The sequence below is a fragment of the Zychaea mexicana genome, assembly GCF_025766255.1.
Source record: "Zychaea mexicana strain RSA 1403 chromosome Unknown BDB00scaffold_10, whole genome shotgun sequence".
In the NCBI taxonomy this organism is placed as follows: domain Eukaryota; kingdom Fungi; phylum Mucoromycota; class Mucoromycetes; order Mucorales; family Lichtheimiaceae; genus Zychaea; species Zychaea mexicana.
In genome coordinates, this window is record NW_026516673.1 from 444377 (window position 1) to 461121 (window position 16745).

Here is a 16745-nt window from a genome sequence, read left to right on the forward strand (position 1 = left end):
TTGTTTGTAGCTCAACTGTTCACGCACGCAGCCAAGGGTGCAGATCTTTAGCATGCGCTCTATAAATCTTGTTGCGCCTTTAAGGTCGTCTCTGGTATCGCTGACCAGCTCGTTCTAAGCAAATCAATATCAGGTTTGCTGAGAATACCATCGACCATTATCCCAGATCGTCCCCATATGTTGTCCCTGATATTGACTTCGTCGCTGCGCGTGATATCCAATTGGTGCTCCCTGACAACGTCATGGCACAGACTGGCCAGCTCCTCCATTACAAACTTCGTCTGTGAGTCGACTTTGCGTTTGTAAGACCGTGTCAAGAGCATGCCGTCGAACAGCTCAGAAGAAAACGCTCTTGATACGGAGCTGGAAGATTCTACAGATGAACATGAAAGGACAGCACTGTACATCCCCAACTATAAGAGTTACTGATGTGGAAAGATCATCCAACGCCTTACTGTGACATCAACTTCCCTTGCCAAGGAGCCGACCGACCGTGCAAGTGCAAGCATTGAATCGTTATTGTTTTTGATAGCGTTAAGAATTGCTAGGATTTGAGGATTCGTGTTAAGTTGTTTCTGTGTGATGTTTTATTATTGACGAAAGAGGAGAAGGAATAAGAAAAGGAACGATTTTTTTTTCAAACGGCAAGATGAAGCATACAAGGAGAGGCAAGGTCAAACAAATGAGGAGAAAAGGATCAACTTTGTTTTGATACTGCCTAAAATGGAAATCACCATAGATACCGCAGCTCACCAAGAAGTTCGTTGTCTCGTTTGTGACCTGCAAACGTAGTGACGCTCGATGTACTTTCAATACTGCACACCAGCTGTTTGATACGCTTTACATTAACAACTCTATCTGTGCGATACAGCCATTTGCCACTGTCATTAGACTTTTCAGCGCCATATACTTTTACCAAGGCAAATAATCTAGCAGCGTCTACATAGTAATGCTGAAAGTACACCATAACTTCACCAAAAAGTATAAGCCTGGACTGCTGAACGCGATTGTTACCCTGGCTGCTGTTGGTGTTAATGATCAAGCGCAGGCGGCATAAAATCATTCTTCCGTGATAGAGAAAAAGAAGAAGTGGTCAGATGTGTCGGAAGTTTCATTTGGTACAACAACGGTGGTCCTGGTTGAACTAAATCCAGGTTTATTCAGGTTTTTTAAGGTATATTAAGTTTTTTTTTCCTATAGTGACCTCTTTTTGTTATTAACAATAGATGTAACGTCTTATTGCATTGTACGATTGTACATATTGGAAAATTTGCACGAGCGAAAAGACAAAAATCAGCCATCGGCGAACACTTTTTGCATCAGAGCCGAAACAGCTAAGCAATATTGTAGCAATAGATAATGAAGCCGGTTAATTTTTAATTATATGTACACTGCTTCTACTAGTTATTACAAAGTGGATCATGTGCGATAAATCTACCGCAGGAAAGCTTCTAAGAAACCCGTAAGTCAATTTTCTTGAGTTTCTGTCGACCATAATTGAGCAGAAGCTATTCACCCAACAAACAGCCTTCTACTACAAGAGTCCCCAATTACTTTGTTTCATCGATTACTTTTTGTAGTTCATGTGCTGTGGTACGTGTAATACGGCACAAGCTAACGCTCTTCAGTCCAGTCAGCGTGCTCAGTGCTTGAAGAATCAATCCTTGACAGACCAGGTGTTCTCCAAACGTATTAATTCAAATCCAAGATGTCTGCTATCATCTTCAAATTCATTGATTTATGCAACTGAGCCGTTTTTCGTCAGTCTGCAACATGATGCCAATGACATTTTGATCAAGAGTGTATGCCAGAAAAATATACTCTTTTACATGATTTGCTTGTACTTAATTCTACTCGCTGTATACAAAGAATAGTTAAATGCTATCACATACGCAGCGCTTCACATTCTGGCGGGAAAATTTCATATCGTGTATGAACAGCTTGTGCCAATAAACCATAAGGAACACTTTCGGGTTTATCTGAATAGACACTCAACTAACGTGCCAATGTCACAATCAATCAGGAGCAGACATGTGATAAAGCATATAATAGCCTTCATCATTTTTCGGAACATCACAATAACGTAGTTAATCTTATTATTATGGTTAACATATGTTTAATGGATCGAACCTATTAGCTAGTTCCTGCGAAAAGAAAATGATATATTACCAATTATCAATGACAGCTAGTGTATTCGGCAAGGACAAAAAAATGCTAAGAGTACCGCTTTGTGGTCAAACCTGTGCAATCACAAGTAGTGGATATTCTCACGGAAACAGATCTCGCTTGGGTACACGTCGAGGGGGAATAATTGTAATTATTAAATAAAAAAAGCTACACACGATCGATCAATGATGTAAAAACAGTGTGGGGTTCCGGCTGTGCGACCGTAATAACGATTCTAAGCAACGTTATACCAGTAAAAAGCTGTACTCAACGAACTAGGAACATGCGAGTAATTATGGGGGGGAAGGAAATGAAAAGTATCTACAGTATGTCCGTTATCACTCCTTGTAAATTTTTGCATTTATGTTAAACAGCTATGATAGCAGTAAATATTGGGCTTGTTAGAGCCCTGTTTAAAGATCGCTCAACAGCAAGCGTTTTTTTTTTTGCGGCGAGAAAGGAAAATTACCATTTGTGCATGCGAATAAAGGCCTCAAAATTACATTCGCATCATGTAATCATGTTTATTTGCAGCTAAAAAAACCGATTATACTGACAACTGTGGCTACGGAGATATATGCATTGTTGTCGGTCATAGTAGTAAACGCGTTTATAGATCCAGCTTAGGCAAAAGTTCAAAATTTTGCTCACGGCTTCCTTTTTACGGCAGGATGTGGGATTCCCAGGTACAGGAAAAACGATCCTGCCATTTTATTTGATCGTAGCACAGGTACACTGAATTACATATGCAAACGGTAAATTGTTGCTGCATTAATTATTTTACCAGTAAAAGTGACGGAACGAAACCACACACAAAAGTTATTCAAGGACATTCAAGAACGCGCATCTAGCCGGAGAAGAATTCCATTCTTTCTGATGGAAAGAGGTTGATTGAACGATAATGCTCATTAGCCGCTTGAAGTATGCTGGATAATCGGAAGCGTTCAGCGAAAGTATATATAAATACGAAGCTGATAGCTCTGTTGTAAAAGCATCAATTCTTTCATTTAAGAATACATCACTCGTCTATACCTCCACCACAAACTAGTATTTTCTGATTATGAAGCTAGCCGCTTTGCTCACCCTTGTGCTTCCCTTTGCAGCCGCATTTCCTACTGCCATGATGGCGAAAAGACAAGAAAATGTGTCGGAAACTGTAGCTTCTGGTATCGAGGAACACGGCCCACTCCCCGAAGGAACCAAGACATACGAAGGAGGAACTGCTCTTGACATCGACGAGTATCCAGAATCTGTTGAAGCTGCCCTGAACGGTACCCGCGCCGAGGTTTTGAGCCTTGCCGTACGCGATCCAACTTCCGCAGAAATGGATGATCTTGAATTCCATACGGCTCTTGCAGCTAATGTCTACTGCAGCGCAGTTATGAGTGGTACCTGGATCTGCCCTCACTGCTCCAAGACGCGTCATTTAGAGATTGTCGAAACGTTCAGCACGCTACTCTATGACACGAACGCTTTGGTTGCCCGCGACGACAGTGAGCAGGTGATCTACGTTGTTTTCCGAGGTAATTTGCGAACTATTTATGTACTACCTATCCACCCTGTATCGAGTACAAACAGTAAAGCTTAATTATTACTATATTAAGGTTCCGCGTCGATCCAAAATTGGATGGCAGTAAGTAATTGCTTTAAAGATGGATGGCATAAAATATGCGAAGCAATAGTAGCTCATCATGTTCATGACTATGTGTATACATACAGAATTTGAATGCTATCCTTGCCAACTACCCTGGTCCTACTGGTGCTCGAGTCCATGCTGGATTCTATAATAGTTATCAAGACGTGCAATCGCGTTTGATGTCGCTGGTTCAAAGCCAAGTCAGCAGCCACTCTGGTTATGCAGTTCATATCACAGGGTGAGTTGAAAAGAAACTTTCTAGTATATTGTGTTTAAGCATTACCATATATGCATGGCACAGTGAGAGCTTAATGTAATCGATGTATTTGTTCTCGGTGTAAACAATGACAGTCATTCCCTTGGTGGTGCCTTAGCCCTTTTCCATGCTCTCGATTTGTACGAAAACGGCGTTACCAATGTCAGACTAATCACTCAGGGTAAGTTTCCACAATTTCTGCTTGCCAAGATCTTTCGTTTAATTTTTGTCAGGAATAAAAATCGATGGCTCATCAAAAATATACACACAATATATTATCAGGACAACCTCGCGTGGGCAACACTGCATTCGCAAACTATGTTATTGATACTGGTATCCCTTACATGCGTGCTGTGAACCAGCGTGATGGTACGTATAAAATCCCCTTCGTCTTGCAGCCTCTACCACTGTTAATAGCGACGGTCTTTCTATGCATTACTCATCGCAAACTACAACGAATTGTGCTTTTTTGTATATCCAGTGGTGCCCCATATTCCTGATCTCGGCTTTACTCACAGCGGAGAGGAATTCTGGGAAAGCACCGGTCTTTTTGGCGGCGTTCGTAAGTGAAAGATTGAATGTTACATACGCTCTATTTTATAATAGGATTCTAATACCTTTCAAACAACAGAGGTCTGCCCTAATGGTATTGAAACGGATGACTGCGCAAACTCCATTGCTCCATTCACAAGTTTCACTGATCACACAAGGTATATTTTTATGCGATAATAATGGCAACCCTTTTTCTGCACAGAAAGACGATGATTATCATGGGTATCTTCTATTGCTAATCCTGTAACGTTTTGAATACTACAGCTACTTTGGTATGACCGTCGGTCTTTGTCTTCTTTAAAAATTGCTGGGCGATCTTACCTTTCCTCTTTGGGTAATCACTCCCATAACAGCAAAGTGCAACATTACTAGTCTAGCTCTCTCTTTTTTATGACTGTTAGTCCATTATTCAGCTACATATCAAATAAAATGTACTATTTTATGCTTTACTGGAAGATATTGGTGTACCTTAGTATTGGTGATTATCATATATATGTCACTATATATTTTTCTTTGCTGGCTGCTGTCCCTGACGCTGAAGTTGCTTCTTCTGTCGAATAATAATTTCTTGCTAATAACTGCTTACATGAGGTTAACCCATTAGAAGTATCAGAAACGATGATATCTTCTAAATTGCAACGTATATCTATACAATCTGGTCAACATGTGCCTACCATATCAGTTAGGTGATGAAATCTCTGTACATTATGTACGCTATTATTAAGCCTCTTTATTTTTTTCTCTTCAACTGATACATTTGATTTCATTCGAGCATTTTTGAGAGAGCACTAGCATTTTTGAGAGAGCACTAGCATTTTTGAGCTAGCAGTATACAGTACCCGCTCATTAGACCGATATTTCGTTAAACCAATCACTTCGCTAAAATACCAGGTTGATAAGTAGTATATATGTCATATAGTGGACCCTTAATCTTTAAACCGATCATTCGTTAAACCGATCACTTTCTCGAAAAACAGAGGTGATCGGTTTAACGGGCGGTTACTGTAAATTAAAAAGCGGGTCTTGTATTTACTGTCGAGTCGTCTTGATGCCGGCCACCATCCGCAAAGTTGTACCAATGATCATGTGACCAGTCAATATAAACTCCTGCAAAACTAGAAGACGTTCTTGACATGGGGTGTCTTTCCATAAAAGAGGACATCGCACCATCAGCGATTCGCAACCCTGTGAGCTGCAAGTGTCGGAATCCCGACGCATGATTCCACAGAGCATCAAAGATCATGATATAAATGGTTTGCCAACGACGCAAAGACAGATACGTTTGAGGGCTGATGTGTGTCTGATATCGTTGTAACAATACGGTGGCTGCGATCCCCGCCTTCCTGAGGTCCATCAATGCAGGACCGACAAGCAAGACAAATCGAAATCTTGGTGTCAGGCGAACGATGACACAATGCCGCGATTGCGCACTTCTTTATTGTTGTTGTTGCTACGGTTGTCTGCGGTAGTACTGCTTCTTCTTCTTCTTCGTCATATCCCTCGTCAATTCTGAGATTTAGCGTTTTCAGTGTATCCTGTCTTCTTTTAGCAACTTCACGACACCTTCACTGCAGTTATTTACGGTCTTATAGTGAATGGATACGGTGCTCAAACCTTGTCCGCCGGAAGAAAATGTTGTTGTTATTGTCGATGATACATCTTTCTTTTTCCTCTTTATTTTTTTTTTGCTTCGGTTGTCATGCTCTGCATCATATACAATACAATAGCATTGTGTATACAATGGTGTCTCTGTCCTTATCTAAAGCTGGCTGGACAATGCTGCTCGACAATGGGAAGTACGTACCGATGCACCACAAGCTCTCAAGTGCAACTACCCAATGTAAGATGTACGTTGCAAGATGAAACCAGAAATTGGCTGTCCGTACAGTATCGAGGTCAAAGATATATCGAGATCAAACTATATGAGTGAGCCCAGGGCAACTTGCAAAGGACCAAAGGAATAGAAATAGCGTTATCATCGTCCATGGCTGTTGTAATAATTACAGTATTTGCCAAGATGTAGGCATTTTATGTAGCGTATCCCTTACTCGGTATAGTGCATCATCCAGCAATGACCTCTGGACGCTAAGTGTGTTGATGTAACCTATAATGATAGAAGCAAGGTATTACAGCTACAGTATTGTACAATACATACGCATATACGATTGTTTTTGAGTGTATTAGAAAGCGTAACATTGCATACCTATTTGCTGGTTTAAGCTGGGTGATCACAAACACGTATCATTTGCCACATAAAACTATCGTATAGAATCCGCGTCTCGTACTGTAAATAAACCAATATCCGGGAGTATCTTGATTATCATTTAGATATGTACCGATGCTTCGGTCACCCAAGACCAGCGCACACCAGAAACCCTTTATCTCAGGACACATCTTTACCAAGCAGTTGTTACGCGTAAGCTTTGAGAAAGACGGTCGAAGAATAATTGTGAAAATTTGTAGGTACAGATTTCCATTGGTAAAGCGCTACCAAAATCACGTCGCTTTTGGAGCAGTTGCTGTGCCGATGTTTTGGCTTGCAGCAGCTTTGCAAATCGTCAACAGCACTCATGTGCTGGTTGTTCTAAACAGCAGCAAGTTCCTAGTACACGCCAATTACATTGTGTACTTGTTTTTGTTTCTAAGCCATCCACCGGTGCGCAAGTATTCTGAAAACTCGGATAAAAATCTCCCGTTCGCTCACATCATGCTAACCGTAGTCCCAACAATTTGATTAGGTCGTTTGCCGCGTTGAGGAGCTCGTCGCGCGGATCGAAAGCATAGGCAGAAAGACTTGCTTGTAGTATCAAGTCCATAGTAGCAATGCCAGCAGCCGCTAGTGTGTTGGTATTGTAATTAGAAGTAGGAGCGCGTCTGGCTGAATTGGATGATTTTGAAGATCGTGATGTTTTCGGCATATTGCTGCTGGTAACGGGTTGCTTAAAAACAGACGTTCGCCTGACCTTTCCTTTTTTCTTTCTATCGAGAATCCGCCAACACATCATGCATAATCACTTTGCTTGAATACAAGGCTAATTTAATAGAAAAAGGAAGCTGGAAATATATATTAAAAAAAGATGAAGATCCATTCAGCAGTTTCATTATCAAGCAAAGGTGAAATATTAATGAGGGTTTCAATGCGATGTGCGGATAAGCAAATGATGTATGGGAATCAAAGACGACGATGGCTTATAAATAAAATCTACATGTTGATAATTTGATCCCTAGAAAAATTGATCATTGCACGAGTTAGTGATCCAAAGCGAGCAGCAGCTTTCTGGAAGTCAAAAGTTCTTACCTGTACTCATCGATGTTCTCCAGTGTCAGTACCACTAAAAAAGAAACATCACAATTAGGCCAAGAGAGTTCGATATACGTTACATATTTGATCACTTACCCAAATCGCGCTTTGTCATCGGCTTCTTTGTTAAAGGACAAATGTTCTTTTTGCCCTCCCAATTCGTAAGACAACGGACCCAGCTATCATATCTAGTGTATGTATGCGTTTGTGAGTGACTTTTATGTGCATAGTCTCCTCCATTGAAAGTTGACGAGTACCACTAAAGCGAACTTACCCCATGACATGGCCATACTTGGATATTGCCGGTTTCACCACGTCATCCAGCGTAATGGGGTCGATAAATCCAGGAAGCGGATTATCCACATTGCTGTCTTCATTGCTATCAGCATCTCCGGACTCTTCGTCTTGGTTAGTATCATTATCCTCTTCCATTAATCGCGATCGAGTGCGCCGGCCGGATCGTGTTCGTGTGCTCATTGTATAGGTGCCAGAGTTATCATTGTAGTCTTCAAAGTCATCCGATGCGTCATCATCGCTGTCCCAGCCGCGAGTCTTTCTTTTCTTTCGCTTTGTCTTTCTGTCGGCGCTTGGCGAGGCTCGAGTGGATTTAGTACGTGTTCCTGCAGACCGCGATGAGGATGGGACCCCCGATGCTCGTCCTGTGCCGTGTTTACTGTGTGTACGGAAAGTTTTCTCCACTTGGCCATTTGCTGTTTTTTTGTCAAAGAGATAGTGTGCCTTGCCCTTTTCATCGAGAACGTAGTTTGGATCATTGATTTCTCCAGTTTCAACTAGAAGACGATAAAAGTTGGAACACTAAGAACAGTGAAGGTGGACAAGGCATTCAAATAAATATCGTCGATATATGTATATACGAGCACATATGTTGTGCGTTTGATAGAAGTAACAGAACGAGAGATCAAAGCATAAACTCACCTGATAGCCTACTCGACCAGGAACCTTCATTGCAAAGATACCCCATTGTCCATTTGCACCAACTTCTTCCAATCGTGCAAAGAACACCTTTCTCTCATCTTCATCCCACTGGCCCTTTCGCTGAATTTCACCAGGTGCGTTGAATCGGTAATAGTAGCTGTTGGGATTCTGATCGATCATTTGGTACGCGCGAATTCGAGCCTGGGACCATCCTTCGAACGCTTTTTCGGGATCAATTTGATTTTCTTGGACCTGCTTGAGCGCGTCATCCAAAGCGAGTCGTCCACCCATGCGATATTGCCTATCGTACTTTATATTAGTATATGTTCCCTTGAAATTTCATTTTCTTATTTTTATTCAGCTACCAGCGTAAAGACGCACTTTTTGGCTGTATCATTCGTCGTCTTCTTTAGCGTCTCGGAACGTTTTTTCAAGAGCTGTTGATAGGCTGTCTGCTGCTCTTCCGTCATAAATTGTTCTATACAAAAAGGTAACCATGTCAGCAATGCAAATATGTAATGCGATATCACAAATGCATCTATAAATAAAATAGAATAGACACTTACGTTTTGTTTCCACTTCAGGGGCATGTTTCGTAGCAATGACTTTGCGGATACCCAGTACATATCCGATTTGCGTCATACGCACAATCACTTCATCCTAATATAATCGTAGAGAAAAAACATGCAATTTTTTGTGTGTGTTAGAACCCATAACCCCTATTTTTTTATGATTTCTATTCTGACTTGTGTTTACCTCATCGTTTTCACAATCGATCAGCATTTCATCGATCTCTTCAGCAGTGAGGTAATCGAACATGGCCTTGATCTTTTTGTACTTGCGAGCTTTGTCTCTGCGCTCAAATTCCTTGAATTGTCGTTGTTGAAGCGCCACTCGCTTTTGAATAATATCCATATCCGCTTCTGTCACTTCTTCGCCAAACACATTGTCTTTACGTATCGTCTCGATCTCTTCACTAAGCAAGCCATAAGCCAAATTACGTTAGTATTATTATTCCTCAATGTAATAATTTGCCCATTTTCCGGTCGCGTCTATTGTTAACTCACGTTTCCATACTGGAGAGCTTCCAAAAGTCGCCCTCATTTTCTGCAGAGTCTTCAACAATTGGCTTCAAGTTACGCAGTTTTTCCTGACCATTGCAAGAAAAGTAAAGCGATCTATTTAGTGAAACCATTATGAATGTTGAATGGCTTAATTACTCACCAGGATGGGTCTTATTTGAATGCATTCGGGAACATTGGCATTGCGCCAGGCGACAGAGGATTGCTTTGCCTTGCAAGGATTTGCAGTGTCTGTGTTTTTTTGGTGTTTGAAGTGAATACACGTGAGTGTCTCTTCATTAAAGTCCATGAGAATAAGTTCTCAGGGACTCAAGGTACGTTACCTTCTTTGAAAAACTTGGATACAAGTCTTTCCACCTCAGGAGTGGATTGTTTTTTAGCGCGTACCATGAGCGGTATAAATTAAAAAAAGAAGGTTGGAAAAAGAAAAGGAAGAGGAAGGAAGTATAAAAAAAGCTCAGCACGCGACGCGGTGTGCAACAGCGCGTTCCTGTTTAGGTAGTCTTGCTGTGTTGTATATGTGGTAACGCGCATGAAAATTATTAGACTTTTACGCGTCGTTTAACTTGTTACGCGACAAAGAGTAAACAGAATATTGGGAATCGACACATTTGTTGTGAATCGACTGTATTAGCATACATTTTGTGACAGATGCAAGTGTAATAATGAAACAATAAATTTAATCTATAATCTACCATTACTGCAGGCTGGTGCTAATCAATAGCATATTATGGCCACAGTTTCCGCCTTTATGATAAAGACTACTACTTCCTCATACAATAGCCGCTACAATAGATGGCGTAAGCATGGGCATGAGCATAACCATGCGGCCAGTTCCACGCTGCGATTTGATAAGCAGGGCCTTCGAATAAACTACCGCATCCTGTGCAGTTGCGATACGCTTCCGACAGCTTCAATCTCTGGATATACGAGTTCAACTCGTCTACGACCTGCGGAGTAGCAGTATCTTTTCGTCCTTGTTGCTGCCGTGAATTTACAATCATATTTGCTGCAAGATTCTTGAGTTCCTTTCTTCTCGGGGTCATTGTGGTTGCAATAGCTTTCGTAGTAAACCATTCTTGATATGCTTGATCGCCAAATTCCAGCCTTTCCTCTCGAGAGAAGGTGCACTTCATTTCTGGATCGTTCTTGTTATAGACGGCATGCGATCTTTCGTGGTGTAGGTGGAAGGTAATTGTAGCCCCGTCGCGTTTACTGGGCTGCTTGTCCAAAAGCAAGGCATACTGCCCACGACTTACACCGCCATCCACGCGGAGCATGCCCAGACTGCAGATCTGTAAAGGCTTTCGGTAGCTGATAGTGGCTTTTACGCCAAACAGTGATTTGAACGGTGCGCCTTTGGGAGTAGGTGGTATGACAAGTGGTATTTTACGTAAAGGAAATATTAGCGCTCGGGTAGCTTCCTCGTTTGTTGGTGTTGTCGGCAACGGAAGAAAATCATCTGGATAGAAGCCCGTCACCTCTGGAAGCGCACGGCGCTCAACTCGAATTGTGCCACAGTCTTCTTGGGAATCACGCTGAAAGCTTTCTCCTACGGAACAGAAAAGAGCGTAAGTGAGTGATTATTTCGCTTAGTACGAATACAATGAAAGCGTGTCTACATTACACGTTCTTGGAGCAAGAATTTAAAGCGACTCACCTCTCCAAACAATAGATCCTTGAAAATTCACAATGTCAATATTGAACTGGTGCTTCGCATACAGGGTTACAAAATCGACGAGATATTGCATCCAAAAGATGTACTCATAGAAATTCTTTGTGCCGTTCCACTGAAGTGTGGTCTCCACTTCTTCATCTCGTTCTTCTTCTTGACAAGAAATGTCGCTTTCGTCGTCGATATTATTGTTCAGTTTGTTTCGATAGGTATTCACAAGAATCCAGTGGCATATGTTAGACGGTACTTTGGTGACGCCATACTGTTTAAGCTCGAAATACGAGATGCTTTTGTCGTGCTTGTTGCAAAGAGTACTGTTAAATGACGTTTCTAACGGTTTCGGCCAGCCGCGCAAGTGATGAACAATACCGTCGAATGAATGCGTGTCGCCTTCCCCGTATACGTTGTTTATGCCGCTACTGAGTGCATTGACAGTATTCAGCAGTTCTTCAGGCAGGTTTGGTGTAATTATGATGTGACCTTCAAAGTACGTGGGATAAACCATGTGCGTTAAAGGGGCGTGTGGTAGCACAAACGGAAAAGGGGAAAGTAAGGTTTTAAGAATTTGCTTGGGTGGTAAAAGAGAACTATTTAAGCTTCTTGTAACAAAGAATTGTGTAAAGACCAAAAAGTACACACTTGAGCTTTGTTATAATTACTCGTTCAGAAGCTTTAATGCAGTTTAAACAGCATCACGCCTATCAAAATTCTTCACCGCTTTGCTTTGTAATCTTTGATTGTCTCTTTTATTAATGAAGTAGCAGGTTCATATAGCACCTTGGGCTGATTCTTGTCAAAAGACCATCCTACAATTGTTTGAATGTTCCATCAGACCCAGATCTTGATGTGCTACTTTAAAGATACGCTCCTCACCAATAAAGTGATCATCAGAGAGTGAAAACAGTGCACTATTTCAGAGAGAGAATCAATACGCATATACACTCGTATATATAGTAAACACAACGAGTTTCATAATATCCAGAAACAAATGCCAATCCTGCTTGCAATTGAGTTATACAGTTTTATAGTGTTTTAAGGGGTGGAGAATGAATTCTTTATTTCAAAGTTTAGCATACTTTTCATACACTGATGTTATCGTCTTCATGTCGAGTCATTTGGTGTCACTGCATATGCATAATTCGGCATAATCATTCAGGCAGTAGGTCTCATTCCTTTCAATGACTACTTTGCAAAGGTTTCGTATTTTGACCATATATGGGAACGTAAGACAATCCTATAATTTCGAAAATATAGCATCATAAAGTCGAATTAAAGAGCTTTGAACAAACACATACTGTACAGATACCTCAAATCAGCACATATTCAAAGTCTATTTCGCACTACATGTATTCAAGACTATTGCTTCACACATATTCTATATCAGATATTAAGTTAGCTCTTGCTTAGTTGAATAAAGGTGATTTCCAGATTTTGATGTATAAATGTTAGTATCTTCCTCCCCACCATCGCATCATAATCTCATCCTCCTGACCTCGTTCCATGCCATAAGAAGTATAGGCAACTTCGCCTTACATAATATATCAAAGCCTGTATTCTGGAATTAGTCTTTCGCAAGAGATAATTTACGTATTTTTTTTTCCATCCAATTGATACAAAATAATGTGACATACCATGGCTCTTATTGCTGTGTATTTCTAGACTGAGCGGTCTTCCTGACTTTCTGATCGCTTTTATGTATCAATAAGATGTAGTTGCATTCAGTAAAAAAAGACCAAATGAAAAATGTAAAGTAGCTGAATGTAAAGAGAGACAGAAAGCAGTACGGTAGCTCGATGAATAGTACTTGTTAACATAGTGTTTCACTGTAATTCCTCTCCATATCATTGTAATAGACATAATGTCATCTATTTACGCGTCTCTTATTTTGAGTAAATGACACATATACGCAATTTGTCCAGTCTGTGTACGTTTATACGACCAATTACTCTCTACGCGAAACTCCACATTCAGCTTAAAGAGAAAGCAGTAAAGGAAGCTGGTATGTAGTGTGCAATTGTTATTATTTTGAATGTGCGAAATATCTAACGTAATCTGTGTAGAATTTGGATAATGTAGCTTATTGTTCAGGAGTTTTTGTCAAGGCAATGGCGCTAAAGCTAGTCTGATTCGGATCGCGGGCGATATATTGTCGCATCACTTTGGCAGCTCCCTAAAAAACATTTATATAAACACGCCTCATTAATATCTCAGCATTCACGCCATGTAGGATCAAGTTATGTTTTTAAAAATATGTATGATACACACCTCCACTAAATCCAGGCACTTGCCGTGGTTGATCGGAAAAAGTTTACGCCCATCCAGCTCATACAGATGCTGATCCTTGACAACAAAGCAAATGAAATGCAAATCCACCTCTGCGCTCGCATCCGGTACCTATCATGTATTCGAATACGCAAAAATGTTATAAACCCAAGCGTAAGATACTTGTGTCTTCTCCCCCATACCTCCGTCCTCCTAATCCTTTTTTTATTACTTGTGTTTGACCGGCCTGGGCACATGTCTTATGGATATCCGCCAATTCCTTGGAATTCTCAAGCATCTCAGCTCGCTCTTCCGGCGACATATCCTTGGATTGATCAATCAAATTGCGAAAAAGACCCGGACCTGAATATATCCACAACATGCATCAATGTGTGTGTTTGTAGGTCTACCAACCCTCTCACTCCATCCCATTGCGAAAGAATAGAGCTTTTTTGTACTTTACCCACGATCGAATCATTGTTAGCTAACGAATGCAGCAAAGCAATCATACCACAGGCGTTGGCGATCGTCTGTTTGAAGAAGATGACATCGGGGCACACATTTTGTTCGTGCTTTGTCAAGCGAGCCTCTTCCTCTTCCTTGTGCTTTTCATAGTTGTCAGTCAAGGGAAAAAGAAATACAAATGCAGTGACAGGATGTGGGATCATATCCAGCAGCTCAGCATCGAAACCTGATACACACGGCGCACACATGCATTTTGTACCGTTAGTGTATAAACATTTTGTGCTGGCCTTTTTTTGTGATTCATGCATAAAATTTAAAAATACGAACCGTATACATCGGTATAACTCCATGCCGAACTTACACCATGGGAATGAACGAGCTACAATCAGATTGAAAAAGAGAGAAAGTGTAATAAGAAACGTGATCGAGGTGCTTGTTCAATAGGTATAACGCATAAATGGGAAAAGTTAGTAATATTCTCCTTACTTGATTCCAGACCTGCAGGAATGTTCTAGCTTGTGAGGACGCAATTCACATTTGGGCTTAATGGAACAGAGAGAGAGAGAGAGAAAAAATAACAGCAACTTACATCTGGATTGCCTTCTAATGGTGCCCACCTCACTTCTGGAGATTTCTTTTGCGGGGTATCACTGTCGTTGCTGTCACTGCCACTGCTGCTATTGTCCATGCTGCGGAAGGGTTGGAACAATGAAAAATCAGAGCTGTTGATAAAAATGAAATGCGATGGTTTCGTTATATACTGCCCCGTAGCATTTTCCTGTTTTCTCTCTGTTTCCGTTCCCTATATCCTTTTTTCTGGGCACTTTCTTCTCGTTCCTTTCGGCTTCCTTTTCCAATAAGACCATCATGTCGTCAGATACTAAGCGAGACGTCAACGGCGACGCCTGGAGTCGGCTCGACAACCTCGTGCAGCTCTCATACTCAGCGACAGATGTCAGCTTGGTCTTGTCACAGTATAAGAACCATTGCTGGCAGCTGCATGTATTGAGCGAAAAGCGTATGTATCACATCAAGCTAAACAATGAAAAAGAACTGGAAGATGTCATGGTGCGTCTTGATTTCAAAGTCTTTTATGTTTCATCTCATCGTGAGTACATCAACGTGTATAATGTACTCTACTCTCACACTGATACTTTTCATCACTACATTCTTTTCCCCTATTATATGCACAACAAAACCTCAGCAACAGCGGCAGCCGATTGCATCGTCACCAGACCAGTTTGTGGAATGGTTTTCGACAAACATGGTCCAAGGTCACCTGTCGTTTGTAGAATCGGGCAAAGTTTGTATCACTTTTAATGCATCATGCACATCATCATCATCACCGGTGACTGTTTGGCTCATTCTTATTCTTTGTTCTTGATGGAGTGTAGCTGAAAATCGGTGACAAGGATGAATGGCTAGAGCTACGATTGGAACAAGTTGACGACACACGCTGTCGTCAAGAAATCTCCTGGCAACTGCTGCTAAAGGTAGCCACTTTTTTCTTACTTGCTTCTGCGTTGGGCACAACATGGACATGCCTTTAAAGATTCGTTGATAGTTTGCTCAACACATCCAAAAAGAAGGCTGCGTCATCGACACCCGCCCACTACGATCGTCGTCGTCGTCGTCTTCAGGTACAGTTTATTTCGTTATAACCTGTGTCACGCGGGGTTTGAGGGGTAAAGGGGCGGTATTACAATACGCCTGCATTATTAAACTAAGCGCGCGCGCGTCTTTCTACGATTCGTTTTGTGACTATAGCACCGTTGATAAACAAACTGCAAGTAAGGCTTTTGTTGCTGTTCAATAGCTAAAAGTAACGATATGCGATATTTCCGTCACGCATTTCTCATCGCATAGCGTCCCATTTCGTGTATGACAGGAAGAAAACACCACTCTCAAATCCGAACTGGAAAAAGCATCCATGCAGCAGAAACATGCAGCACCCGATTACGGTGGTGCATCATCTTCGAGCCGGCCTCGTTCAAGGCCAGCAGTTCAACCACGGACGGAAGGCATGAGCCTTATCAACCCAAGTGTTAAAAAGTAAGGACAAGCACTCGGGAAAGGAGCTACTACTGTATCACAGCTACTAATATAGAAAGGTAAAAAAAAACGAACAATAAAAACAGGCGGAAGCGAACACATGCCGAATTCGCAGAACCTTCGGCGCAAGTTGGATGGGACAACGACGCCTTTGACTCCTCCTCATCATCAGACGTTGACGGGTGATGCACGGAATAAGGAAGGCATACAGTATAGTACGGGCTTAGCACAAAATGTATATATATTTTCAAGGATAACAGCAGAGAGAGAGAGAGAGATAACGATAATACACACTACATATTTTTTCATCGAAACAAGCAAAGAATCGATTTAAGGGTAGGGGAGAATATGGGATATAATAA

General features: G+C 41.3%; 5 protein-coding genes across 5 annotated transcripts; 2 read left to right on the forward strand and 3 right to left on the reverse strand.

The window, feature by feature from the left end:
- The first annotated feature begins 3466 nt into the window (after positions 1 to 3466).
- On the forward strand, positions 3467 to 5022 carry BDB00DRAFT_970494 (catalysis At the Interface: the anatomy of A conformational change in A triglyceride lipase). Its single transcript, XM_053129841.1, has 8 exons — positions 3467 to 3689; positions 3771 to 3799; positions 3886 to 4040; positions 4154 to 4239; positions 4341 to 4427; positions 4540 to 4620; positions 4690 to 4768; positions 4875 to 5022. Exons 1-8 carry the CDS (start codon positions 3491 to 3493, stop codon positions 4909 to 4911), a joined length of 753 nt encoding a protein of 250 aa, XP_052983523.1. The 5' UTR covers positions 3467 to 3490; the 3' UTR covers positions 4912 to 5022.
- Positions 5023 to 7624: 2602 nt separating this feature from the next.
- BDB00DRAFT_21700 (uncharacterized protein) lies at positions 7625 to 10374 on the reverse strand. Its single transcript, XM_053116508.1, has 11 exons — positions 10253 to 10374; positions 10072 to 10160; positions 9915 to 9997; positions 9604 to 9823; positions 9414 to 9507; positions 9229 to 9325; positions 8848 to 9148; positions 8186 to 8727; positions 8008 to 8099; positions 7909 to 7942; positions 7625 to 7834 (listed from the first exon to the last, which is right to left on the reverse strand). Exons 1-11 carry the CDS (start codon positions 10317 to 10319, stop codon positions 7813 to 7815), a joined length of 1641 nt encoding a protein of 546 aa, XP_052983524.1. The 5' UTR covers positions 10320 to 10374; the 3' UTR covers positions 7625 to 7812.
- A 239-nt stretch (positions 10375 to 10613) lies between these two features.
- On the reverse strand, positions 10614 to 12109 carry BDB00DRAFT_868710 (uncharacterized protein; the record flags this gene model as incomplete). Its single annotated transcript, XM_053126498.1, has 3 exons — positions 10614 to 10642; positions 10720 to 11481; positions 11590 to 12109. 3 exons carry the CDS (start codon positions 12107 to 12109, stop codon positions 10614 to 10616), a joined length of 1311 nt encoding a protein of 436 aa, XP_052983525.1.
- Positions 12110 to 13501: 1392 nt separating this feature from the next.
- Positions 13502 to 14941, reverse strand: BDB00DRAFT_805702 (uncharacterized protein). The gene is made up of 6 exons (XM_053122208.1): positions 14828 to 14941; positions 14659 to 14760; positions 14330 to 14557; positions 14099 to 14229; positions 13870 to 13998; positions 13502 to 13774 (listed from the first exon to the last, which is right to left on the reverse strand). Exons 3-6 carry the CDS (start codon positions 14532 to 14534, stop codon positions 13682 to 13684), a joined length of 558 nt encoding a protein of 185 aa, XP_052983526.1. The 5' UTR covers positions 14535 to 14557; positions 14659 to 14760; positions 14828 to 14941; the 3' UTR covers positions 13502 to 13681.
- Positions 14942 to 15198: 257 nt separating this feature from the next.
- Positions 15199 to 16569, forward strand: BDB00DRAFT_868712 (uncharacterized protein; the record flags this gene model as incomplete). The annotated part of the gene is made up of 7 exons (XM_053126499.1): positions 15199 to 15462; positions 15536 to 15634; positions 15726 to 15824; positions 15896 to 15971; positions 16099 to 16121; positions 16220 to 16383; positions 16470 to 16569. The coding sequence occupies 7 exons, from the start codon at positions 15199 to 15201 to the stop codon at positions 16567 to 16569; spliced, it is 825 nt and encodes a 274-aa protein (XP_052983527.1).
- Positions 16570 to 16745: the final 176 nt, after the last annotated feature.

Bases quoted from the DNA above. Each gene is read 5' to 3' on its own strand.
- BDB00DRAFT_970494 (XM_053129841.1), top strand. From the start codon at position 3,491: ATGGATGATCTTGAATTCCATACGGCTCTTGCAGCTAATGTCTACTGC. The intron at 4,428-4,539 runs GTACGTATAAAA...TTGTATATCCAG, and splicing joins TGCTGTGAACCAGCGTGATG to TGGTGCCCCATATTCCTGAT. The intron at 4,769-4,874 runs GTATATTTTTAT...TGAATACTACAG, and splicing joins AGTTTCACTGATCACACAAG to CTACTTTGGTATGACCGTCG.
- BDB00DRAFT_21700 (XM_053116508.1), bottom strand. From the start codon at position 10,319: ATGGTACGCGCTAAAAAACAATCCACTCCTGAGGTGGAAAGACTTGTA. The intron at 9,326-9,413 runs GTAAGTGTCTAT...CTTTTTGTATAG, and splicing joins CCCTGAAGTGGAAACAAAAC to AACAATTTATGACGGAAGAG. The intron at 7,835-7,908 runs GTAAGAACTTTT...CAATTTTTCTAG, and splicing joins GAGAACATCGATGAGTACAG to GGATCAAATTATCAACATGT.
- BDB00DRAFT_805702 (XM_053122208.1), bottom strand. From the start codon at position 14,534: ATGATCCCACATCCTGTCACTGCATTTGTATTTCTTTTTCCCTTGACT. The intron at 14,230-14,329 runs GTAAAGTACAAA...GGATATATTCAG, and splicing joins TAACAATGATTCGATCGTGG to GTCCGGGTCTTTTTCGCAAT. The intron at 13,775-13,869 runs GTGTGTATCATA...AATGTTTTTTAG, and splicing joins AGTGCCTGGATTTAGTGGAG to GGAGCTGCCAAAGTGATGCG.